Source organism: Chiloscyllium plagiosum, unplaced genomic scaffold (assembly GCF_037043375.1).
Source record: "Chiloscyllium plagiosum isolate Xiang-an unplaced genomic scaffold, Cpla_swu_hap1 HiC_scaffold_4, whole genome shotgun sequence".
In the NCBI taxonomy this organism is placed as follows: Eukaryota; Metazoa; Chordata; class Chondrichthyes; order Orectolobiformes; family Hemiscylliidae; genus Chiloscyllium; species Chiloscyllium plagiosum.
In genome coordinates this window covers 12,997,881-13,024,011 of record NW_028270142.1, presented here as the reverse complement: position 1 = coordinate 13,024,011, position 26,131 = coordinate 12,997,881, and the positions used below count along the sequence as shown (strand labels likewise).

Genomic DNA, 26,131 nt, shown 5'->3' with positions numbered 1-26,131 from the left:
CTAATGGTGACTAATCTGCTTCCATTGTAGCACAAACAGAATGGCAGGGTGCTGTGGTGGAAGCTCAGTCTTCTGTACTGCAAGAGTGGCTGGCTTCCATGATGTTCAGACCTCCCTTTTGCAAACACAACTTCTTGCCACCAGAAATAATAATGGTTTGTCCCATCTAGAGCTGTTGCTAATGCCCATTTTTCAGTTGCTGAGTCTTTGCATGGCTTCTGTACGCTTTATTATTGGGTACATTTTCCTCTTTTTCAGTTCAAAAGAAAAGCAAGAATGCACGAGGCGAAGTCTTAAGCACAAACCTCTTCATACTAAATTATTTGAAGAACTGTCAAAAGGCCAATTTCCTTTTGACTGGAGCAAGAGAAATGGTGGGGCACTTGGTGGAAATAAAGGTAATTGGAACTTTAAACGTTTGTTTTCTTTATCTTGATTTCCTGTATATTTGTGCATCACACTTTAATGCTAATGGCACCATTTGATTCTTAAGAAGGTCCCCACCTGCTATTTGTGGAGCCTCATCCAGAGTTTGAATTGTCGTTTTAATATTATGTTAGCTGATAGCATAGTAGGTTAGAAGAAAGGTATTTTTTTTTAAAAGATTTTAACCCTTGCTCTTTTTTCTTCCTCATTTGGGGGTTGTGGGGACAGGAATTTATTTAGATGTTACCAAGTCTTTGATTCTAATATTGATCCTGTTTGCACCACTGTACAACCATTAGCTTCTTTCTTTCTGCTCAAGAAGGTTGGAAGAGTCAGCTTGGAAGCTGAAATGTCTTTCGTGGCAATGAATGTTGCTGTATTTCTCTATTCAAATTTTTGGTATTGCAGAAAATTGGAGCAAGGAGAATGAAATTGGTCTATTCCCCTACAAGCTGTGTTTAATATTATTAAAGACTTGAAAAAAATCAATAACGAAATGCTATTAATGAATATTAATAAGGTGGCTTAAACTTAAAATAAATAATTCAAGCCTAAAAGGCCCAGTTAGAAACATTGGTTATTGAATATGGCATATATTAACAGACGTGACTGAGTTAATCAAAACATTTGAACTGTCTAGCTAAACACTAATAGGCAGACTTACTTAAGATTTCAGGGAATTAGTAGGAGAATGGGATGTAAGTCGCTAACTCCTTCAGAGTTAGCACTGGGCTGCATGGCCATTTTCTTCGCTGAAATCTCCATTATTCTTATGTTGACAAGATGGTGAAGCTAACTGTATCCTCAATTGTAAGATCCCAACTTTTATAATTAATCCAACATTTTCCCTTGCATGAAGTTGCTATATCATTTGTAATTAAATAAAAACAGTAACAATTATTTCAACAACAAATGTTGGGATATTGTATTGAGGGTTTTTCAGTGCAAAACTCTTCTTTTTGAGCAATAGAGGGCATGGTATTCTAGTCTGTTTAATTTCCCAATTCCCAAAGACATTAACCTCAAACTCACTGATGTGCCATTCATGGGGGAAACTATTGCTGGGACTGTTCCCTTCCTGGAGTGGCATGGACAGTTGAGAAAGTTTGACAAGGCTGAAATCATCAAAAGCTCAATGTTGAGAAAAGTTTGTTGATTTTCCCCATTGGCTTTAAATAGCAAGTTCAAAGTCTCATTATTGAGTGGCAATTACTTTATTTCTAGGCATTTATATCTCATCATTGGTCCAATTTGCCTGATTTCTATGCCAGTTCCAGTTCTCCTCTCCTGAGGAATTAAATGGCACAAATTCTTGACTTTTAAATCAGAATGGGTTCCCGGTGGCTGCAACTCGCCAATTTCTTGACCTAGCATTCATCCAACTCTGTCTTCACTACTGTGTCCCTGCATGCTCCATGTACATGTTCTTCTTCCATGCAAGGTAACATTGGAAAACCACTAGCATTACTACATCATGATGCCAGTCCAACTCAAACATCAATTAAGTCCTTAAAGACTTGACTTTGTAGGTTAGAAATACTAGACTTCCATGCTTCTGCCACACGTTTCTTGTACGTCCAAACAGGATGCACCTTATGGGTTCTTAGCACATAGGATCTTCACTGCTCAATACGAGAGGCAGCTTGTCATAATACAGTGCAGGCACAGGCCCTTCAGCCCACCAAGCCTGCATCAACACATGATGCCTTTCTGAAACTGCAGATTTTTTGCGGTCTGTATCCGTCTATTCCTTGCCTGCTCATGTATCTATCAAGATGCCTCTTAAGCATTGCTATTGTATCTGCTTCTATCACCACCTCTAGCAGCACATTTCAGACACTTACCACCCAGTGTGTAAAAAAAAAAAAACTTGCCTCTCACATCTCCTTTAAACATTCCCCCTTTTACCTTATACCTATGTTTCTTAGTAATTGACATTTCTACCCTGGGAGAAAAAAAGTCTGACTCTCATAATTTTGTAAATGGTCTATCAGATTGCCCCCTCAACCGCTGATGTTCAGGTGAAAATAAACCATTCTCTCCTCCAATCCAAGACTCTCAAAAACCAGGCAACTTCCTGGTAAACATTTTCTCCAAAGCCTCCACAACTTTCTGCTAGTATGATGACCAGAACTATATAGAAGATTTTGTAGTTTGGGAGGGTGAGCTGGTTGAGAGTCATTGAGTGAACATGACCTTTGCAATACCAAGAGCTATCAGCTATAAGCCTTGGTGATATATGTCTACAGTTGCAGAGCTAGACTGAGTTTTGGCCCTATCGGAGAGAAAATGGTGGCATTTTCTGTTGTATAATACACAATATGATTGACCTTCCTGAACTTTGACGGTCGACACTGGTTTACGCGGACACCCAGGTTTTATTTCACTTTCCTCTTTTCCAATCTATCACCATTTAGATAATAATCTACATGCTTTTGTTACCAAAGTGGACAACCTCACATGTATGAAAATTATACTTCATCTGCCATGAAATTGCCCCCTAAATTTGTTCAAATCACACTGAAGCATATCTATATCCTCCTCAGAGTTCACCCTCCCATCCAACTTTGTGTCATCTACAGATTTGGAGATATTACATTTTAGTTCCCTCATCTAAACTATTAATACATTGTTTGGACCCTAACTATTCACAATGAGCTCTGCGGTGTCCCACTAATCACTGTTTGTATAGAACTTAGAACCGTACAGCACCAGAATGGGCCCTTCGGCGTACAATATTGCCACATTAAACTAATCCCTTCTGCCTACTCTTGGTCCATATCCCTCATTCCTTGCATATTCATGTGTTTATCAGATAGCCCCTATCATATCTGTCTCGACTGCCACCAACTCTGGCAGCACGTTCCAGATGCCTACCATTCTGTGGAAAAAAAACTTACCCCTCACGCCTCTTTTGAACTTTCTCCCGTCACCTTAAATGCACTATTAGACATTCCATTCTGGGAACAAGATTATGACTGTCAATCCTAAATATGCATCTCCATAATTTTATAGACTTCTCAGCCTCCCCTTCCAAAGAAAATGACTCTAGTTTTTTTAGCCTTTTCTTAGAGCTCATACCCTGTATTCCAGGCAGCAACCTGGCAAACCTCTTCTGCACCCTCTCCAAAGCCTCCATATCCTTCCTGTTTTGTGGCAATCAGAACAATATTGCTAAGTGCGGCCTACCCAAAGCCGCAACATGACAACCTTACTCTTGTACTTAATTCCCCAACCGATAAAGGCAAGCATGACATACGCCTTCTTTACCACCTTATCTACTTGAATGTCTACTTTCAGGGAGCTATGGTCTGAACCCCAAGATTCCTCTGTCCATCGATGCTATTCAGGGTCCTGCCATTATCTGTATACTTGTCCCTAACATTTGATCTCCCAAAGTGCAGCACTCACACCTACCCAGATTAAACTCCATACACCATTTCTCTGCCTACATCTGATTTATATCCTGCTGTATCTTGGTCCTCACCTACCACCCCACCAACCTCCATATACAGCGTATCATCCGCCGTCATTTCTGCCACCTCCAAACGGACCCCACCACCCAGGGATATATTTCCCTCCCCTCCCCCTATCAGCATTCCGAAAAGACCACTCCCTCCGTGACTCCCTCGTCAGGTCCACACCCCCCACCAACCCAACCTCCACTCCCGGCACCTTCCCCTGCAACCGCAAGAAATGCAAAACTTGCGCCCACACCTCCCCCCTTACTTCCTTCCAAGGCCCCAAGGGATACTTCCATATCCGCCACAAATTCACCTGCACCTCCACACACATCACTTATTGCATCCGCTGCACCCGATGTGGCCTCCTCTATATTGGGGAGACAGGCCGCCTACTTGCGGAACATTTCAGAGAACACCTCTGGGACACCTGGACCAACCAACCCAACTACCCCGTGGCTCAACATTTCAACTCCCCCTCCCACTCCACCAAGGACATGCAGGTCCTTGGACTTCTCCATCGCCAGACCATAGCAACACAATGGTTGGTGGAAGAGCGCCTCATTTTCTGCCTAGGAACCCTCCAACCACAAGGGATGATTGCAGATTTCTCCAGTTTCCTCATTTTCCCTCCCCCCACCTTGTCTCAGTCAAATCCCTCGAACTCAGCACTGCCTTCCTAACCTGCAATCTTCTTCCTGACCTCTCCGCCCCCACCCCACTCTGGCCTATCACCCTCACCTTGACCTCCATCCACCTATCGCATTTCCAATGCCGCTCCCCCAAGTCCCTCCTCCCTACTTTTTATCCTAACCTGCTGGACACACTTTCCTCATTCCTGAAGAAGGGCTTATGCCCGAAACGTCGATTCTCCTGTTCCTTGGATGCTGCCTGACCTGCTGCGCTTTTCCAGCAACACATTTTCAGCTCTGATCTCCAGCATCTGCAGTCCTCACTTTCTCCTTGTATCTTTTGACAACCTTCTATACTATCCAAAACTTCACCAATCTTTGTGTAGTCTGCAGACTTATTAATTTACTCATCTATATTATCATCCACATCATTTTTATATATCACAAACAACAGAGGTCCTAGCACTGATCCTTATGGAGCACCACTTGTCGCAGACCTCAAGCCAGAAAAACACCCTTCTATCACTACTCTCTGCCTTCCCTGGGCAAGCCAGTTCTGAATCCAAGTGGCCACGTCACTGTGGATCCTGTCATCTTAATGTTCTGGATGAGCCTACTGTCAGGGACCTCTTGGAAAGCTTACTAAAATCCATGTAAACAACATCTACTGCTCTACCCTCATTGAAGTTTCTGAGGAAGTGATGAAGGCAATCAATCAAGTTACTAAGACATGATCTGCCCTACACAAAACCATGTTGACTGTCCCTAATTAGGCCATGCTCTTCCAAATGTGCATAAATCCTATCCCTAGGAATTCTCTCCAATAGCTTCCCAACCACTGATTTGAAACTCACTGGTCTACAGTTTCCTGGATTATCCTCATTTCCTTTCTTGAACAAGAAACAACGTTAGCTACTCACCAGTCCTCCGGGACCTCTTCTTTGGCTAGTGAGGATACAAAAATCTTGGTCAAGGCCCCAGCAATCTCCTCTCTTTGCCTATCTCAATAACCTGGGGTAGATCCCATCAGACCCTGGGGACATATCCATCTTAATGCTCTTCAAGATACCCAACACCACTCCTTTTTTGATATTAAATGTTCTAGCATGTTAGCATACCCCACACTAATTTCACTATCCTCCATGCCCTTCTCCTGGGTGAATATTGGTGCAAAAGTACTCATTTAGGATCTCACCCATGTCCTCTGCCTCCTTTATCCTGAAGTGGTCCTACTCTCTCCCTAATTATCCTCTTGTTTTTAATTTACATATTGCATACCTTGGGATTCTCTTTAACATTACTTGCCAAGCTCATTTCATTTTAGTTGTGACTCGGAGGAAGACACATTTATTCCTACACTTTATTTGCTGTCACCAGCCATGTCAGTACTCTACCCCCATCCCTCGTGCTTAATTTTATGTGCTAATCTCATGGTGGGACCATATCAAAAGCCTTTTAAACATCCAAGTAAACCACATTGACTGGCTTCCTTTTATTGACTCTATTTATTAGATCCACAAAAAATTGTAGTAGATTTGTCAAGTATGATTTCTCTTTCATAAATGCATGCTGATTCTGTGATCCTGTGGCTCTGCTATTAAGTCTTTTATAATGGATTCTAGCATTTTCCCTACTACTAATATCAGGCTAGCCAGTCCAAAATTCCTCCTTTTCTCACCATTTCATTTTTTAAATAACAACTATCCTCCAATCCAAGTAAAATTCACAAATTTGTTACAGCCACCTTGCACCTCACACCATAGTTGTTTCTTTTATTTACATTCAAGACCCTAACCTCAGAATCAACTCTGTTTTAAGGACAAATTTGATCATATTGCAGTCACTATTCCCCAAAAGGCCTTGTACAGCTAGAGTGCCAGTTATTTCTTTCTTATTACACAATACCTAGTCAAGGATGGCTTGTTCTCACTCGAGGAACTCCTCGTCTAAGGCACTGTTAGTAATTTGATTTGCCTAATCTATATGCAGATTAAAGTTGTCCATAATTACAATTATACCTTTATTGGTTGTGTCTTTGATTTCCTGTGTAATGCCTTCCTCGACATCATCTCTATAATTTAGGATCCATATCCAGCCCCTAATAGTATTTTCTGCCCCTATGTTTTTCTAAATCCTACCCATATAAATTCCACTGCACTGGAATTAATATACTTCCTTACTCAAGGCAGATTTGATAAGGGAGCTTAAGGTGAAGGAACCCTTAGAGGCAGTGATCATAATATGATTACACTTACGCTGCAATTTGAGCGGGAGAAGATAGAATCAGAGGTAATGGTATTACAGCTGAATAAAGGCAACTGTATAAAGCAAAAAGAGAAAGCATATAATGTGGTGAAGGGCAGTGGGAAACCAGAGAATTGGGAAACTTACAAAGACCAACAGAGGGAAACAAAAAAAAGAAATAAGGAGGGAGAATATTAAATATGAGGCTAAGCTAACCAGTAATATAAAGGAAGACTATAAGAGTTTCTTTAGATATATAAAGGATAAAAGAGAGGCAAAAGTGGACATTGGACTGCTGGAAAATGACTCTGGAAATAATGGTGGGGAACAAGGAAGTAGCTGAGGAACTGAATAATTACTTCACGTCAGTCTTCACGGTGGAAGATACAAGTAATATCCCAAAGTTTCAAGAGAGGGAGGAGTATGGTGGCCATCACCATGGAGAAGGTGCTAGAAAAACTGAATGGCCTAAAGGTAGATAAATCGCCTGGACCAGATGGACTACTCTCCAGAGTTTGAAGGGAGATAGTCGAAGAGATAGCGGAGGCGTTAGTGGTGAGCTTTCAGGAATTGCTAGAATCAGGAGGATCCCAAAGGACTGGAAAATTGCTAACATGACACCCTTGTTTAAGAAGGGAATAAGACAAAAGACAGAAAATTACAGACTGATTAGCCTAATCTCAGTCGTGGGTAAGATCCTAGAATCCATTTTGAAGGATGAGATTTCTGAATACATGGAAGTTCATGGTAAAATAGGCCAAGGTCAGCATGGTTTCTTCAAGGGGAGGCCATGCCTGACAAATCTGCGAGAATTCTTTGAGGAAGTAATGAGCAGGTTAGAGCAGGTTAGTGGGTGGCACGGTGGCACAGTGGTAAGCACTGCTGTCTCACAGCGCCAGAGACCCGGGTTCAATTCCCGCCTCAGGCGACTGACTGTGTGGAGTTTGCACATGCTCCCTGTGTCTGCATGGGTTTCCTCTGGGTGCTCTGGTTTCCTCCCACAGTCCAAAAATGTGCAGGTTAGGTGAATTGGCCATGCTAAAATTGCCTATAGTGTTAGGTGAAGGGGTAAATGTAAGGGAATGGGTCTGGGTGGGTTGCACTTCGATGGGTCGGTGTGGATTTGTTGGGCCGAAGGGCCTGTTTCCACACTGTAAGTAATCTAATCTAATCTAGACCAAGGAGAGCCACTGGATGTTATCTACCTGGACTTCAAGAAGGCCTTTGACAAGGTGCTGCACAGGAGGTTGCTGGGTAAAATAAGGGCCCATGGTTTTAGAGGCAAGGTGCTAGCATGAATAGAAGCTTGGCTGTCTGGCAGAAAGCAGAGAGTGGGGATAAAAGGGTCTTTCTCAGGGTGGCAGCCGGTGACAAGTGATGTTCCACAAGGCTTAGTGTTGGGACCACAACTTATCACTTTATACATTAGTGATCTAGATGAAGGAATTGAGGGCATTCTGGCTAAGTTTGCCAGATAGGTAGAGGGACAGGTAGCATTGAGGAGGGAGGGAGGCTGCAGAAGGAGTTGGACAGGTTAGGAGAGTCGGCATAGAAGTGGCAGATGGAGTACAACGTCAGAAAGTGTGAGGTCATGCGATTTAGTAGGAAGAATAGAAGCATGGACTATTTTCTAAATGGGGAGAAAATTCAGAAGTCTGAAGTGCAAAGATACTTGGGATTTTGAGTCCAGGATTCCCTCAAGGTAAACTTGCAGATTGAGTCAGTAGTTAGGAAGGCAAATGCAATTATGGCATTTATTTGGAGAGGACTTGAATATAAAAGCAGGGCTGTACTTTTGAAGCTCTATAAGGCTCTGGTCAGACCACATTTGGAGTATTGTGTGCAGTTTTGGGCCCCATATCTCAGGAAGGATATACTAGCCCTGGAGCATTCAGAGGAGGTTCAAGAGAATGGTCCCAGGAATGAAAAGTTTAATATATGAGGAATGTTTGAGGACTCTAGCTCGAAACTTGATGGAGTTTAGAAGGGCAAGAGGTGATCTAATTGAAACTTATAGAATACTGAATGGCCCGGACAGAGTGGATGTTGGGAAGATGTTTCCAAGGTAGGGGAGACCAGGACCTGAGGGCAAAGCCTTAGAGTAAAGCGAAGACCTTTTCAGAACAGAGATAAGGAGAAACTTCTTCAGCCAGAGAGTGGTGAATCTATGGAATTCATTGCCACACAAAAGGCTGTGGAAGCTAGGTCATTGAGTATTTTTAAGACTGAGATAGATAGGTTGTTGAGTATGAAGGGGTTCAAGGGTTTTGGGGAGAAAGCAGGAGAAGGGGTTGAGAAACTTAACAGCCATGATTGAGTCTGCTCTACCATTCAATGGGCTGAATGGCATAATTTCTGCTCCAATGTCTTTTGGTTTATTGTCTATATGTCCTCTTTAACCAGCCGTGTTACCCCACCTTCTTTGCCTTTCCTTCCCAAAAACGGAATATCCTTAGATACTCAGTTCCCATCCCTAATCTCATACTGTCCACATTTCCCAAGTATATTATACCTGTTTATATCTATTTGTGGGACTAATTGAGTTCTTCTATTGCAAATGCTCCTTGCATTAAGGCACAAGGCCTTATAGCTTGTCAATCACCGATGCCTGGCATACAAACAGAAAATCATTGTGTCCCCCCAACACACTGGCCACCCTACCTTACATTAGAAACTAACTAAGTCCCAAACTAACAATGAGACTTCTATGTATGCTGGGAATAATGACAGCACACGAACCAACAGCCACATTTCGCCAGCTACTATCTAGGACAAAAGACTCTTAATCCACAACATACAGGACAAATGTGATATATAAAATATCATGCAGCAACTATAAGAAACATTACAAAGGACAGAAGGGCAGGAAACTTGCCACCAGAATACATGAGCATCAGCTTGCAACAAAACGACATGACTAGGTTTCCCTCATATCAATACACACTGACAATGAAGGATATCAATTCAGCTGGGACGATATTCCGATACTGGGACAGGCTTAAACAAAGACAAGCTCGTGAATTCCTGGAGGCCTGACATTCACCCACTGGTTCCATAAATAAACACGTTGAAAAAGACCCCATCTACAGACCACTACAGAACAAAACTGGAAGTAGAACCATCCACCACAACAGATCGAACCATATAAATTTGGGGCAGATCACAACGACAGCGCTTCATCTGGAGGCAACATTCAGGAGGGAGATGAAATGTTTGCGAGAAAATCAACCAGCTCACATCTGCCTGTGACCAAATCTACCTCTTGCCAATACCCTGATCTTGAATATCTCCAAGAGAACTTGTAGCATTTGTTCTTTGTTTCACAAAGCTCATGGTAGAAATAAAGCTCAAGTAGTTGCTATCACTTTTCAGTTATGCTTTCCAGCCATGATCTTTGTAGCAGGAGGGCCATGCCACTCTTGCATTGAAATTTCCCATTAGATTTGATTTGGGGATTCTGCTGATATCAGTGCCAAACTCCTTATAGAACTGTTGTCTCTTTATTGGAGTACTGTTGTTACCTAAACACTGGTTAACAGACCCTGTTTGAGGTGGATAGAAAGAACACATTCAGAACCATTTTCAGGATGTTCCGTTATTGAGAGTAACAACTTTCTTATACTAAGCCAACATCTTCTTCATACATTTCTTTTGAATTATTCTTCTGCAAGATGAACAGTAATCTTTTTTCTTTCATTGATCCACTCTTGGCAAGCTTGTCTCAGGGAAGCAAAGTGAATATTAAGCCTATCAAATTCTATGTTGACCATGCCTTTTAGGTTTGATTTATCAAGCTGCTGCATGTGATCTGTTAATTCCATGCACATGGTTCTGATGTCCAGCTTGCCAATGAAAGTGTTGGCATTCTTGAGAATAATGTTTCAGCTGTACAACAGAAATATTGTCAGGACCCACAGGAAAGTAAAAAGTTAAACACTTCAGTTAAAGTAGGTTCCAGGAGGAGAGCTTCATAGTCAAAAGTTCAGTGAACAGTGTCGAGAAACAAGAGGCGGTGATCAACTATATCATGCACTTAAAAGAGGCTTGAGAGAGGGAGAGAATATGAACCCAGGTGTAGGGCAGGGTTTTAGTTGTTTGCTAGTGGAATATCCCATACAATCTGTTGTGCTTAAACTTATCTTACTTTAATATTTAGGCCAATAAGATCATGACAATGATATCTGAGATGGGAGTTGAGCCCCCACCTTCAGGTAGAAGATCCTTTCTCTATTTGTTCCTCTCGTCTTGCTTGTGACTATATGTGCTATTCTCCTCTGTGTAAATTTGTGTATGATTGTGTAAGATTAATATATTTGCTCTTGTGAGGGGATGAAATATATGCAGTGATGTCTTGCTAAATATTTGATTTGATTTCATTTGCTTTATTTTTGTCACATGTACCTAGCTATAGTGAAAAGTTTTTGTTTTGCATGCAGTAGAGGCAGATCATACCATACAAAGTGCATCAGGTAATAGATCAGACCGAAGAATAAAATGTTACAGCTGCAGAGAAGGTGCACAGAGAGCAAGAAGAATATTAAATTTAAAATTTGAGCAGTCCATTCAGAAGTCTAATAACAATGGGAAAGAAGCTGTTCTTGAATCTACTTGTATGTGTATACAATATTTTATATCTTCTGTTCAATCGAAGAAAGTGGGGGAGAGGTCTTTGGTTATGTTGAGTCCTTTCCCGAGATAGCGGGAAGTATAGATGGAGTCAATGGATGGAGGGCTGGTTTACGTGGTGGACTAGGCTGTGTTCAAGACTCTGTAGTTTCTTGTGGTCTTGGGAAGAGCAGTTGCCAAACTACACTGTAATGCATCCAGATATATGCACTATAGAAAGCAATCTATAAAAATTAATAAGGTGCTATTCATCTGAATCTGGCATATGTCGTAATATGGTGATTTTGGAAATTGTAATAATTCAAGAGTTAAGAGTGACAGAAAGGAATTGTGGATGATAACACGAATGTGGCATTTTACCAAGCATTTACATTGTTCTACAGCTGCCGGAAAAGTTGTGAGAGTTTTGATATTACGTGGCAGTATTGCACATAAAGTATTGGGATACACGTCCCCTGTTGAGACTCACACTTCTTCGGCTTCTACAATATTCAGTATTTGCTTTTTCAATGAAATTGGTCCTCTGCTGAAAGAGAGAGTTCAATAAAAATTCCTTCCCTCCTGTTGAAAGAATTGCCTTCAAATCTTCTGCCTTCTCCTTAATGAACTGAGTCATAGGGCTGAATCTTATTATTTTTTGGCTAAGTCAAGTTGCGTTGAGGTTTTGGATGTTTTTTTGCAACACCTAGCAAATCTTCTCTCACTATTTCATCAAACTCTCTTCATTAATTACCTAACACACCATTATGGCATCTCTGAAATCCAAATTCTATTCCATGAAGAGGACCTAGTAGTCCAAGTGAACAAACTTGTGCAAATGATAGGAGTCCTTTTTCTAGAGAACTGGCAAAGGAGACGATAATATTAGACCCTGGCAGTCTGGACTGAGTCACCCTCTGACTCAGTGCCAAAACCAGGATGCATAGGAATGTCCAACAAAAGAGAAAGGAGGTTAGTGACAGGAGTTCACTCTGCCAGGGTAAATGTCAAATTCTTCTCTCTGGCAGCTCACATTCACTATCTCTGCTTTTGCAAACATGTCTCAACAAAGATGATACCCTACTACCCTCATTATCTGCAACACACACCTTGACATACTCTCTCCCTCTCTCTTGATATTGCCTGTGGAAAATCAGTCAGCTGTGGAAGACACACCCTCAAGGATCTCTGAGGGTAAGAGTACCATGGAAGCACTCATAAAGCTGCCTCCTACATAGTGACACCTCAAGTGGAAATCATAGGCATAGCAAATGGGGATTCACAATTTGGTCAGCACCTCATCATTACAGCTGTCCTAGGAAGACATAGCCCCCTCAGCTGGTATTCAGAGGGCTGCTGGAGTCTAGCCAACTGCTTAGCCCCAGGCAGATGACCTTGTCCTTACAGTAATCAGGGATTTCATCCAAATACATAGGGAGGAGCAGCAATAGTAGAAAGGGACATGCATTGTGCCACAAAGTCTGAGATTGATGTAGCAATGTGCCATACAGCCCCTGGACTGAGGACTATTTAGCAAAGCAACTGTCTATTTAGATTAGATTACAGTGTGGAAACAGGCCCTTAGGCCCAACAAGTCCACACCGACCCGCCGAAGCGAAACCCACCCATACCCCTACATTTACCCCATACCTAACACTACAGGCAATTTAGTATGGCCAATTCACCTGACCCTGCACATCTTTGGATGGTGGGAGGAAACCGGAGCACCCGGAGGAAACCCACGCAGACACGGGGAGAACGTGCAAACTCCACACGGTTAGTCGCCTAAGGCGGGAATTGAACCCGGGTCTCTGGCGCTGTGAGGCAGCAGTGCTAACCACTGTGCCACCCATTTCTGTGACTACGCTAATTGGAATGGTAAGGCAGGGATACAGTGAGTGAGCAGGTAGGCGATTAGTGAGTGAGCATTAAAAGAGTGCACATGCATCCCTAAGATACAGCCTAGTCCAGTCTGCGGGTTGGGTGTCTGTACCTGTGCGCAAACTTTCCCGCTGTAGCTTTTCAATGCAAATTGTTGACGTGCCCTGAAATACAAGTCTGTGCTTCTAGGACACAGTGCCAGTGTATAGGAAGTGTGGCAGGATGATTGCGATGGGTTGGCAGATGCTAATGTCCATGGAGGGGAACTGTGTTTGATTGATGTCTGAGGATCATGACCTGAGATGGTGTTGGCCAGTGACCAATATGGATGTGGTTAAGAGCAAGTGGCTAGCTGAATCCTCCAGGTACATTCTCTGGTTTCTATGTTGAGCTTTCCCTATATTAGCTTAGTTGGTCAGTGTTATGGACCATGTCTATGACTCTCCCTAAGTCATGATGTGGAGGTACCAGTGTTGAACTTGGGTGGACAAAGTCAAAAATCACACAACACCACTTGCAGTTTCAAATAAACATGTCAGACTATAACCTAGTGCCAATTGATTTTTGACTTTGTCTTTATAAGTTGTTCACATCATTTCGATTTTCCTCTGGAAGGTAACTTAATAATTTATCGCAATTTTTGAAACTTCTTCATTGTCCACTTTAGTTTGAGGAATATCCAATTGAGAATCCTCTGAATTTGGGTCTTCACTCTCTGTTATAACCAGTAAAACATTCTCCTTTTTGCTTTCTTTCCCTATCAAAATACCTTTTGAGCATATTCACATGACACACTATGAGATTTCTTTCTGTCTGGCATTCTTATGAAATAATTCACCTCACAAAATCTATTTTCAATTTGATAAGGTCCACTAAATCTTCCTTTTAAAGGTCCACCTACCACTGGAAGTAAAACTAACCTTTATCTCCATTAGCAGTATTGCAAACTTTTGATTTCTTGTCTGTTTCCTGTTTTATCACTATGCTGTACTACTTTTAAATGCTGTGTAGCCAATCCACCTACTCTATTTAATTTATCCTTAATTAATTTAGGTGGCCCTCTCACCTCATGCCCAAAAACCAATTCAAATAGACTGAATTTAGTAGATTCTTTTGGTGTATCTCTAAATGCAAAAAGTACAAATGGAATTCCTTTATTCCAGTCCTCTGCACAGTCTTGACTGTAAGCCATCAACATGGCCTTTAATGTTTAATGCCACGTTCTAACACTCACTGCGATTCTGGAAGGTATGCAGTGCATTTGAATTGCTTTACTCCGAAGCTATCCATAACTTCCTTGAATAATTTTGGTGTAAAATTTGACCATTGATCTAATTGTATCTCTGTGTGTCATCTGTATCTCCTAAAAAAATTGAGTAACTCTTACACAGTCCTTTTAGTCATGATACTGCAAAATGGAATAGCTTCTGGAAATTTAATAGACACATCCATTATGGTCAACACATACTGATTCCCACTTTTTATTTTAGGTAGAGGTCTTACACAATCAATTCTCAGACCCTTGTAAAAGGTTCCTCAAAATTTGGGAATTGGTATTAAGCTATTTTGATCACTGCTTGAGGTTTTCTAATAACCTGACACATATATGACATGTCCGGCAAAAACCCATAAGACCATAAGACATAGGAGTGGAAGTAAGGCCATTCGGCCCATCAAGTCCACTCCGCCATTTAATCATGGCTGATGGGCATTTCAACTCCACTTACCCACATTCTCCCCGTGGCCCTTAATTCCTTGTGACATCAAGAATTTATCAATTTCTGCCTTGAAGACATTTAGCATCCCGGCCTCCACTGCACTCCGCGGCAAGGAATTCCACAGGCCCACCACTCTCTGGCTGAAGAAATGTCTCCGCATTTCTGTTCTGAATTGACCTCCTGTAATTCTAAGGCTGTGCCCACGGGTCCTAGTCTCCCCTCGCCTAACGGAAACAATTTCTTAGCGTCCACCCTTTACAAGCCATGTATTATCTCGTAAGTTTCTATTAGATCTCCCTTTAACCTTCTAAACTCCAATGAGTACAATCCCAGGATCCTCAGCCGTTCCTCGTATGTTAGGCCTACCGTTCCAGAGATCATCCGTGTGAATCTCCGCTGGACACGCTCAGATTCCAGCTGAATAGACACCCCTGAGGTGTGGGGCCCAAGACTGGACACAGTACTCCAAATGGGGCCTAACCAGAGCTTTATAAAGTAGCACATTGCTGCTTTTATATTCTAACTCTCTTGAGATAAATGACAACATTGCATTCGCTTTCTTAATCACGGATTCAACCTGCATGTTTACCTTTAGAGAATCCTCGACTAGCACTCCCAGATCCCTTTGTACTTTGGCTTTATGAATTTTCTCACCGTTTAGAAAGTAGTCCATGCTTGTATTCTTTTTTCCAAAGTGCAAGACCTCGCATTTGCTCACATTGAACTTCATCAGCCATTTCCTGGACCACTCTCCCAAACTGTCTCAATCCTTCTGCAGCCTTCCCACCACCTCAGTACTACCTGCCTGTCCACCTATCTATGTATCATCGGCAAACTTCGCTAGAATGCCCCCAGTCCCTTCATCCAGATCATTAATATATAACGTGAACAGCTGCGGCCCTAACACTGAGCCCTGTGGGACACTGCTTGTCACCGGCTGCCATTCCGAAAAAGAACCTCTTATCCCAACTCTCTGCCTTCTGTCAGACAGCCAATCCTCAATCCATGCCAGTAGCTCACCTCTAACACCATGGGCCCTCACCTTACTCAGCAGCCTCCCGTGTGGCACCTTATCAAAGGCCTTTTGGAAGTCTAGATAGGCCACATCCAATGGGTTTCCCTGGTCTAACCTACTTGTCACCTCTTCAAAGAATTCTAACAGGTTTGTCAGGCACGACCTTCCCTTACTAAATCCATGTTGACTTGTTCTAATCTGACCCTGCTCTTCCAAGAATTTATAAACCTCATCCTTAACGATGGATTCTAGAATTTTACCAACAACCAAGGTTAGGCTAATTGGCCTATAATTTTACATCTTTTGTCTTGATCCTTTCTTGAACAATGGGGTTACAACAGCGGTCTTCCAATCATCCGGGACTTTCCCTGACTCCAGTGACCTTTGAAAGATCTCAACCAACGCCTCTGCTATTTCCTCAGCCACCTCCCTCAGAACTCTAGGATGTAGCCCATCGGGGCCAGGAGATTTGTCAATTTTAAGACCGTTTAGCTTTTCTAGCACTACCTCTTTTGTAATGGCAACCATACTCAACTCAGCCCCCTGACTCCCTTTAATTGTCGGGATATTACTCATATCTTCCACTGTGAAGACTGACGCAAAGAACTTTTTAAGTTCTCCAGCTATTTCCTTATCTCCCATCACTAGCCTTCCAGCATCAGTTTGAAGTGGCCCAGTGTCTACTTTTGCCTGTCGTTTGTTTCTTATGTATTGAAAGAAACTTTTCCTATCATTTCTAATATTACTGGCTAGCCTACCTTCATATTTGATCCTCTCCTTCCTTATTTCTCTCTTTGTTATCCTCTGTTTGTTTTTGTAGCCTTCCCAATCTTCTGATTTCCCAGTGCTCTTGGCCACTTTATAGGATCTCTCTTTTTCTTTGATACATTTCCTGACTTCCTTTGTCAGCCATGGCTGTCTACTCCCTCCCCGGGTAATCTTTCTTTTCTTGGGGATGAACCTCTGTACTGTGTCCTCAATTATACCCACAAACTCCTGCCATTTTTGCTCTACTGTCTTTCCTGCTAGGCTCTGCTTCCAGTCGATTTTCGTCAGTTCCTCTGTCATGCCCTCGTAATTTGTTTAACTGTAACACCATTACATCCGATTTTGCCTTCTCTCTTTCAAACTGCAGACTGAACTCTACCATATTATGATCGCTGCTTCCTAAGTGTTCCCTTACTTTAAGATCTTTTATAAAGTCTGGTTTATTACATAGCACTAGGTCCAAAATAGCCTGCTCCCTTGTGGGCCCCGTGACAAGCTGTTCCAAAAAGCCATCCTGTAGGCATTCCAAGAATTCCCTTTCTTTGGATCCACTGGCAACATTATTTACCCAGTCCACCTGCATATTGAAGTCCCCCATGATCACCGTGACCTTGCCTTTCTGACATGCCTTTTCTGTTTCCCGGTACATGTTGTGCCTCTGGTCCTGACCACTATTAGGAGGTCTGTACATAACTTCCATTATGGTTTCTTTGCCTTTGTGGTTCCTCAATTCCACCCACACAGACTCCACATCATCCGACCCTATGTCATTCAGTGCCATAGATTTAATTTTGTTCTTAACTAACAAGGCCACCCTGCCCCCTCTGCCCACCTCCTTGTCTTTTCGATAAGTTGTAAATCCTTGGATGTTTAACTGCCAGTCCTGAACCCCCTGCAACTATGTCTCTGTGATGCCTACCACATCATAATCATTCACGATGATCGGTGCCGTTAGTTCATCTACTTTGTTACGAATGCTACGAGCATTCGGGTAAAGTGCCTTAATGCTGCCTCTATTCCTGATGAAGGGTTTTTGCCCAAAATGTCGACTTTCCTGCTCCTCGATGCTGCCTGGCCTGCTGTGCTTTTCCAGCACCACTCTAATCTAGACTCTGGTTTCCAGCATCTGCAGTCCCTGTTTTTACACACAGTCAGGAAAAAGCCCAGGATATACTTTCTGTAATATCTCAGTTGCCTGATGTTCCACTGGCTTTTCAACCACTGTAGGCAGCACTCCCATCTGTGATCTAGCTGTACCTTACCAAGAACAAATTGTATTCCTGGAATCGAGAGTTTCTACAGTACTCCGACCACACTTCTCCACTTTTCACTGGACATTCCTACCTCATGTCTCACCATGAATCCCACATATTAACACTTTTTCTGGCAATACTCCTTCTGAATTACATACCTGCTCATCTCTCACCATCAACGATCAACATGGTCCTGTACCTCTTAAAATTCTAACTTCCTTACCCTCTCCTGCTGACATACAGTCATAGAGACTTACAGACGTGTTGTCCCAGTCGAAGTGGTGTCCTTCCTCATCTGTATATAAAGATACTAGTGAGAGAGGGTCATGTTTTTTTGTGGCTAGTTGATGTTCATGTATCCTGGTGGCTAGTTTTCTGTCTGTTTGTCCAATGTAGTTATTAAATACCTTGGAAGAACTGTAATCTGAGTTCATCCCTTGTGGTTGGAGGGTTCCTAGGCGGAAGATGAGGCGCTCTGCCTCCAACCATCGTGTTGCTATGGTCTGGCAATCGAGGAGTCCAAGGACCTGCATGTCCTTGGTGGAGTGGGAGGGGGAGTTGAAGTGTTGAGCTACGGGGTGGTTGGGTTGGTTGGTCCAGGTATCCCAGAGGTGTTCTCTGAAACGTTCCGCAAGTAGGCGCCTGTCTCCCCAATATAGAGGAGGCCACATCGGGTGCAGCGGATGCAATAGATGATGTGTGTGGAGGTGCAGGTGAATTTGTGGCGGATATGGAAGTATCCCCTGGGGCCTTGGAAGGAAGTAAGGGGGGAGGTGTGGGCGCAAGTTTTGCATTTCTTGCGGTTGCAGGGGAAGGTGCCGGGAGTGGAGATTCGGTTGGTGGGGGGTGTGGATCTGATGAGGGAGTCACGGAGGGAGTGGTCTTTTCGGAACGCTGATAGGGGAGGAGAGGGAAATATATCCCTGGTGGTGGGGTCCGTTTGGAGGTGGCGGAAATGACGGCGGATGATACACTGTATATGGAGGTTGGACGCTGATAGGGAAGGGGAGGAAAATATATCCCTGGTGGTGGGATCCGTTTGGTAGTGGCGGATCCCACCTCAGTCAAATCCCTTGAACCTTGTCTCAGTCAAATCCCTCGAACTCAACACCTGAACTCAGATTTCTCCAGTTTCCTCATTTCCCCTCCCCCCACCTTGTTTCAGTCAAATCCCTCGAACTCAGCACCGCCTTCCTAACCTGCAATCTTCTTCCTGATCACTCCGCCCTCACCCCACTCCGGCCTATCACCCTCACCTTGACCTCCTTCCACCTATCGCATTTCCAACGCCCCTCCCCCAAGTCCCTCCTCCCTACCTTTTATCTTAGCCTGCTGGACACACTTTCCTCATTCCTGAAGAAGGGCTTATGCCCGAAACGTTGATTCTCCTGTTCCTTGGATGCTGCCTGACCTGCTGCGTTTTTCCAGCAACACATTTACAGCTTTGGTCCCCAGCATCTGCAGTCCTCACTTTCTCCTCGAAGATTTTTCCCTACTGAACTTATATAAAATCTCTTTCTAAAATTGACTAGGTATACTACTAAAATAGATGAACTTTAGTACTGTGGAGTATCATTTAAGAATTCCATATTAGAAGAAGGAATAATAAGGGAAAATGTGGTTCCTGCAGATGAGAAGACATTAAATCTTGAGAGCATTTTTGAATAAAAATGCATTGTTGTTCAGAATGAATAAAGGTGGAGAAGGTTCAATACTGAAGGATATAAATTAACAGACAATAAGTGACTAAACTATTAAAGTACACACCAATTCATTTATAGAAAATATAATCAAATAGTACCATGACTTTCCTTTCTGATAATGAAATACCATCCCCTCATGATATAATCAGGAGCTTATATAATGTATAATAGCGTACCGAAATGTGTGGTCTGTTTTATTCTCTTTCTTAGTATGTTCTGTCACTTGTCTCAACAGCAGATGGCAGCATTTACCAAAAAAAGCACAATTAATCACAGCCGTACACAATTGAAGGAAAATATTAATGCCACAGTTTAGCTATTCAATAGGGCCCAACTGCTTGAATTGAAAAGTGAAATGATCCAAAAGCTTGTGCTTTTAAAAATGAAATTAGAAATTAATGTCAATGGAGCGTAGGAGATTGAGGGGTGACCTAATTGAGGTTTATAAAATCATGAGGGACATAGATAAGGTGATTGACAACTGCCTTTACGCTAGGTGGGGACTTCAAAACCGGGGCATACTTTTAAGCTAAGAGGACAAAGATTTAAAAAAGAACATGGACAACCTTTTTACACAGTGGTTTATGTGTGGAATGAATTCTCAGAAAAAGTGGATGCAGGTACACTTACAATGTTTAAAAGACGTTTGAATAATTTCAATGAATAGGAAAGATTTGGAGAGATGCGGGCTAAGCACAGGCATCTGAACTAATTTAGTTTGGGAACATGGTCAGCGTGGACTGGTTGGATTGAAGGATCTGATTCCATGATGTATGAGTTTATGACTCTATGTCACATATTATTTGTGGGGAGAACAGGAGAGTTAACATTTCAGGAAGATCATTTGCCAAAACTAAAGGCTATTAAGACATTTAAACCAGAAAGCAAAAGGGGATGGGAGAGAGGAAAATGTAGACATATACCACAAAAATGGTATAATTTGTGAAGTGCTTACATGGAAAACAGGAGATGATTAACTGGAAAAAATGACATTAGCATGAGCTAACAAGGAGCATAATGAATAAAATCAAGAAAACATTGAATATATGTTAGCATCTAAGGAGACTGAACGATGTAGGTAGCAGTCACAAAAACAAATAGAAGAAGGAGAAAACCATACACCCAGCTCGCCTGCTTTGTAATTCGATATGATCATGTCTGCTTTTGGGCTTCAACTTTACTTTCTCCATGTCCAGTGGTGACCTGAGAAACCAAACATGTGTTGAATAATTTGCATCCACAACTTTCAACAGAGAATTCCTAAGATTCACACCCTCTTAAATGAGGATGTTTCTCCTCATCTCGGTTATAAATCCCTTAGCCTGAAACTGTTACTATACATTTCCCAGCTAGGAGAGGTATCTCAGTATCTATCCTATCATGCCCCTTCACAATCTTGAATGTTTCAATGAGATCATCTTATTCTTCTAAATTGTAGAGAAGACAGACTCAATTTACTCAAAGTCTCATTTTAGGTTGATATTGTCCTAGGGACTTCTCCAGTTCACTGTACCTCCCCATTAGAAGCATATCCTTCCATAAATCTGGAGCCTGAAATTGCACACAGTATTCCAGTTGAGGTCTCACTAAAGCTCCACACATTTAAAGCAATATCTCCTTAATTCCTATTCTGGCAGTTAAGAACTACATGCCATGTGCTCTGCTAACTGCTCACTGTACCTTTTCGTTAACTTTTTGTGTTCCTTGTATAAGTACACCCATGTCTCTCTCAACATCAACAGTTAAGAATTTCCAAAGAAGTGTTGCTTTGCACTCAAAACACTACTTCTGTTTCTCTCTTCACTGCCAAGCCTGCTGAGTTTCTCCTGCACTTTGTTATTACAAATTTCAAGCCTTTTAAAAAAGTATTCTGCTTTTTAATTCCTAAAAGTAAAGCAATAATCTTGCAATCCCCACATTATGCTCCATCTCGTACCTTGTTTCTGATATACCTAATCTATCTACATATCCTTACGGCCTGTTTGTGTTGTTCTCATAGTTTGTATTCTCACTTAGCTTTGTACCATCAACATACTTTGCTCTGTCTCAAAGTCGTTAATATAGATTGTTAATAGCTGATGGCCAGCACTGATGCTTGTGGTCCTCCAGTAGTCACAGTCTGCCAAAACGCCCCACTTATTCCTGCTCCATGCTTACTGTCTTAATCAATCCTCTACCCATACTAATACTTAACCTCAATCCATTAGCTTCTATCATTTGTAATAACGTTTTGGTATCTTATCAAATACTTCTTTGAAATCCAAGTATATTAGTTTATCTACCTAACTAGTTACATCTTGAAAGATAAATTTGTAAAACATGATTTTCCATTTGTAAAATCATGTTGACTTGTTCTAATCATAGTATGTTTTCCTAAGTGCCTTGATGAAACTTCTTGAATAATATATTCTGGAACTTTGCTGATGTGCAGCTTCTTGTTCTCTATTTCTTGTCTTTCTCTTTTCTTGAGCTACTGGTATACATTTGTTAATTTCCAATCTGCTCAGACTTTTCCAGAATCTGTGGAACTTTGGAAAATTATGCACTTCTGCTATCATTCCAGCTTACTCTTTTCGAACTGTAGGCTTTAGGCCATTAGCCTCGGTATTTGTCTGATTTTAGTCCCTTGAGTTGTTTTTAGCACTTTCTCTTTATTGATATCAATTACCTTAATTCCTGCTCTTTCATCAGCCCATAAGTTACTCTCTATTTCTAATCTGTAAATTATGACTTCACCTACAAAAACAGACACAAAACGTTTGTTCAGTGTCTTTATTATTGTCCTCATGATAATTTCTTGTCTCTGCTTCAAAGTGATGAACATTCACTTTAGCTATGCATTTCCTTTTGCAAAATCTCTTACAGTGCGCTTTTGCATTTCTGGCTAGTTTACCTCATGTTGTATTTTTTCCCCTATCAACTTTTTGGTGTCCCTTTGCTGTCCTAAATCCTCAAAATTATTATTATTATTATTCTATCCACAAATGGATTGTTCAATATTCATAATTTTAGTATCTGTTTTGTTGCTGAATAACAATTCTGCATTGACTTAACAGTGCACTGTTTATAAGTCCAAAATGGGTATAGGTGTTCAGTTCAAAAGTGTCATGTCTCCAATTGGTTGATATTCTGTTGTTGAGTTAGGTGATCTGCCCCCAGTGCAAGCACAGTGTTTTCAAAGGTGTTCCTTTTCGTCTGTTGCCTTCATCATTGTGATGTGGATGCTGTGGTTGGCAACCAGAGTTAGATCTCAGGCTGTGGTAGGCCTACAACACTGGAACTATGGTATCCAAGTAAAGTATTTAGGATGTTCAGGGTGAGTTTTTGTAGCGAAACTTGAATGGGTGAAGTGAAAGGATGTTTGCACCTTCACTGATATCAAGATTTGCATATACATTATCTCGATCCTTCAGTTGTGTGCATGTAATCTAGACGGCTACGGGTTTTGTGGCACTGTGGTAGTGGACTCTGGGTTAGAGGGTCCAGGTTCATGTCCTAACTGCCACAATGGTGTATCACCATAGCTCCAGTAGGTTTGATTAAAAATATTTTTTTTAATCTGGTTGGTGGGAAAGGCTTCTGTTCATTATCACTTTATGTATATGTTCTTTGATGTTCAGGTGTGCCGATTATCCGCACACTGTAAATGTTGAAGTTCTGGTCATTCCAGTAATATCTGGGGTAACTAGACATTTTATGGATCCTGTCATGATGTTGTTTGATATGTGCTCTTGGTTACTTGGATTGCTGTACCTGGCTGGCTTTTTGATGAGGCTTCTTATGATGTTGAACCACTTATTCTGGTCTTTGCTTTCAGCATTGGGATTTTCAGTGTCTTCCTGTGGTGCAAACCTTGCATATTATTTTAAAAGCTGTGCATTTTTGCATGTATGTATGAGGCTGCCTGCTGTGCTTACCAGGGTCGCCTATATTGGCTATTATGCTACTACTAGACAGATTACATATAGCCTCTGAACTCTATCTATTAGGATGGCTTCATGTTTACGTTTATTTTGCAGTATTCTTCCATGGTGTAGCTTTTGAATTGATTGGACATGTCTTGCTTGAACACTTCATTGCGGTAGGTACTATTGTGAACTCGATTATTCTGTCAGCTAGCTTAGCTGCAGTGAACCTACCATGATGCCCCTTTATCTCTTTGCATCTATTTATGAATAGATAAATGGTCTCTGTTTGCTGTTGTCTGAAAGACAAGAATCCTCGACTATATATTCTGAAATTGAGCTTCTCTCATAATTTGATTGTTTTATCTGGATATTTCAAATGCTTGTTAGACAGACCAGATGTGTTCAGTCTGTGGAAACCTTCATTGCCTCCAGCTAAGACTATTTTAATGGTTTGTGAAATATTGCAATCCAGTAAACACAATTTGGCATGTTATAACAAAACACATTCAGATGAGAAATCTGACTGTTGAAATTTGTTTTTGTCATTTTGCAGCATCTGAATCTTTTAACAGCTTTTCAAGTTTCTTCCAGTTCACTTAGGGTTATCTTGGCTCTGACTTGTAATACTTTTAGTAGCCACCACCTTAGCTGATCAGAGGTTGTTGCTAGTCCACTGGTGATACAATGGAGTTCTTTCTGCTTTTTCCCAGTTTCTGCAACTACGCATATCTCAAACCACCTCCAATCCATAGTTTGGGATGGACTGGTTAGACTGAAGGGTCTGTTTCTGTACTGTATGACAGTGATTTTGGTAGATAAATGGCTGCAAACTTAATTACAAACAGTGGAAGTACTTGTTTACAGTCTTATTCCTAAGGGCATAATAAAACAAATGCTAATATGCTATGAGGTGACCAACTCTAGAAGCAGACCTTTCAAGCTTTCATGTCTGCTCCACCATTCAATGATATCATGGCTGATCAGATAATCCTTAAATCCACTTTCTTGCCTTTTCCCCATAACGCTGGATTCCCTTACTGAATAAAAATGTCTCAGCCTTGAATATACTTGATGACACAGCCTCTACAGCAGTAAAGAAATTCCACAGATTCACTTCCTTCTGCGAGATGAAATTTCTCTTCATGTCAGTCTTACATGTGCAAGCCCTTACTATGAGGTTGTGCTCTCTGGGCCTAGATCCTCCCACAAAGGGAAACAAACTTTCTGCACCTATCCTGTCAAGGCCACCATGAATCTCGTATGGATCAATAAGATCACCTCTTGTTTTCTAAACTCCAATGAGTACAGGCCCAACCAACTCAATTTCTCCTCATAGTCCCACCACTCCTTTTGAAATAGGACCAACATTCCATTTGCCCACTGTATTACCTGCTGAATTTATATACTTTGTAATTTATGCACAACGATTCCAAAATCGTTGAAAAAGATTGAGGTGACTTTATTAAGGTGTTCAGAATTATGAACAATTTTGACAGGGTAAAGAAGGATATTCTGTTTCTACCAGTTGGTATATTGGGGTCACTATTTCAAAGATGATCAGCAAGAGAGCTCGGAGTGAAATGAGGATATACTTCTTGCTGGGAAACTGATGCAGCCTGATGCTGTAGGATGTTTCAAATGAAAGTGGGATATATATTTGAAAGTGATGAATTCAAAGGGCTACAAGATAGAGCTGGAGAATGGGAGTAGCTCTTTTGGGAGCTGGTACAACCATGATAGACTAAATGACCACCTCCTACATTATAAAATTCAATGATTCTGCTTATCTAAATCCAGTCCTGTGAATAAGCTATGAATTTGGTTCATGTAACTCACTTGCATGAGCAAATTCAGATTGAATAGAGGGTGATGTGCCAAGAATGTACTGTCAGAGGGTGACAGAAGCAGATACAATAACATTGAAGAAGTATCTTGACAGATCCATGAATAGAAAGGGAATAGTACCAGGCCGAAACAAACTGTCTTCAGTTTAGAAAGGTGTCATAGGTCGGCACAGGCTTGATGTGCTGAAGGATCTGTTTTTGTGGCTGTTCTTTGAATTTGTACTTAACCCACCAATCTCCAATTACAATATTCCTGAATAACTTAATTAATCCTTTTCAAATCATCTGGCAATCAAAAGCACAAATTTGTAGTTCTTCAACGTAAGCAGCACAATGTTGTATACAAGGTCACCTACTATAAAAATGTTAAAAACAGCTCAGGGGTAATTGCAGTAAATTAGCATTAACTGTATTGCTGATTATCATACATTAAGATTACTATCTAAAATGATAAATTAATAAGATTACTTATAAACAAATACTGAAGTAACCTCCTTAAAAAGTTGTAATGTGAACTATATTAGGTAGCCAGTCTTTGCACCTTTGTGGTTAGCATGCTTTCTTGTCCCTTCAAACTGCACAAAATTCTTCTGGATTAGTAGTGATAGCTTCTGGGATTTTAATTGACAAACATACTTTTGGAACAGAAATATTCATTCTTGTAGTGTCTGCT

At 41.4% G+C, this 26,131-nt stretch overlaps 1 protein-coding gene across 7 annotated transcripts in view; it reads left to right on the top strand.

The window, feature by feature from the left end:
* The window catches only part of cunh8orf89 (chromosome unknown C8orf89 homolog), a 145,691-nt gene that overhangs the window by 82,466 nt on the left and 37,094 nt on the right, over positions 1-26,131 (top strand). For all 7 annotated transcript variants that reach the window (XM_087985966.1, XM_043689184.2, XM_043689181.2 and 4 more), the window contains one exon: positions 259-398. In XM_087985966.1, the coding sequence (XP_087842092.1) occupies positions 259-398 (140 nt within the window). The remainder of the gene's footprint in view (positions 1-258; positions 399-26,131) is intronic.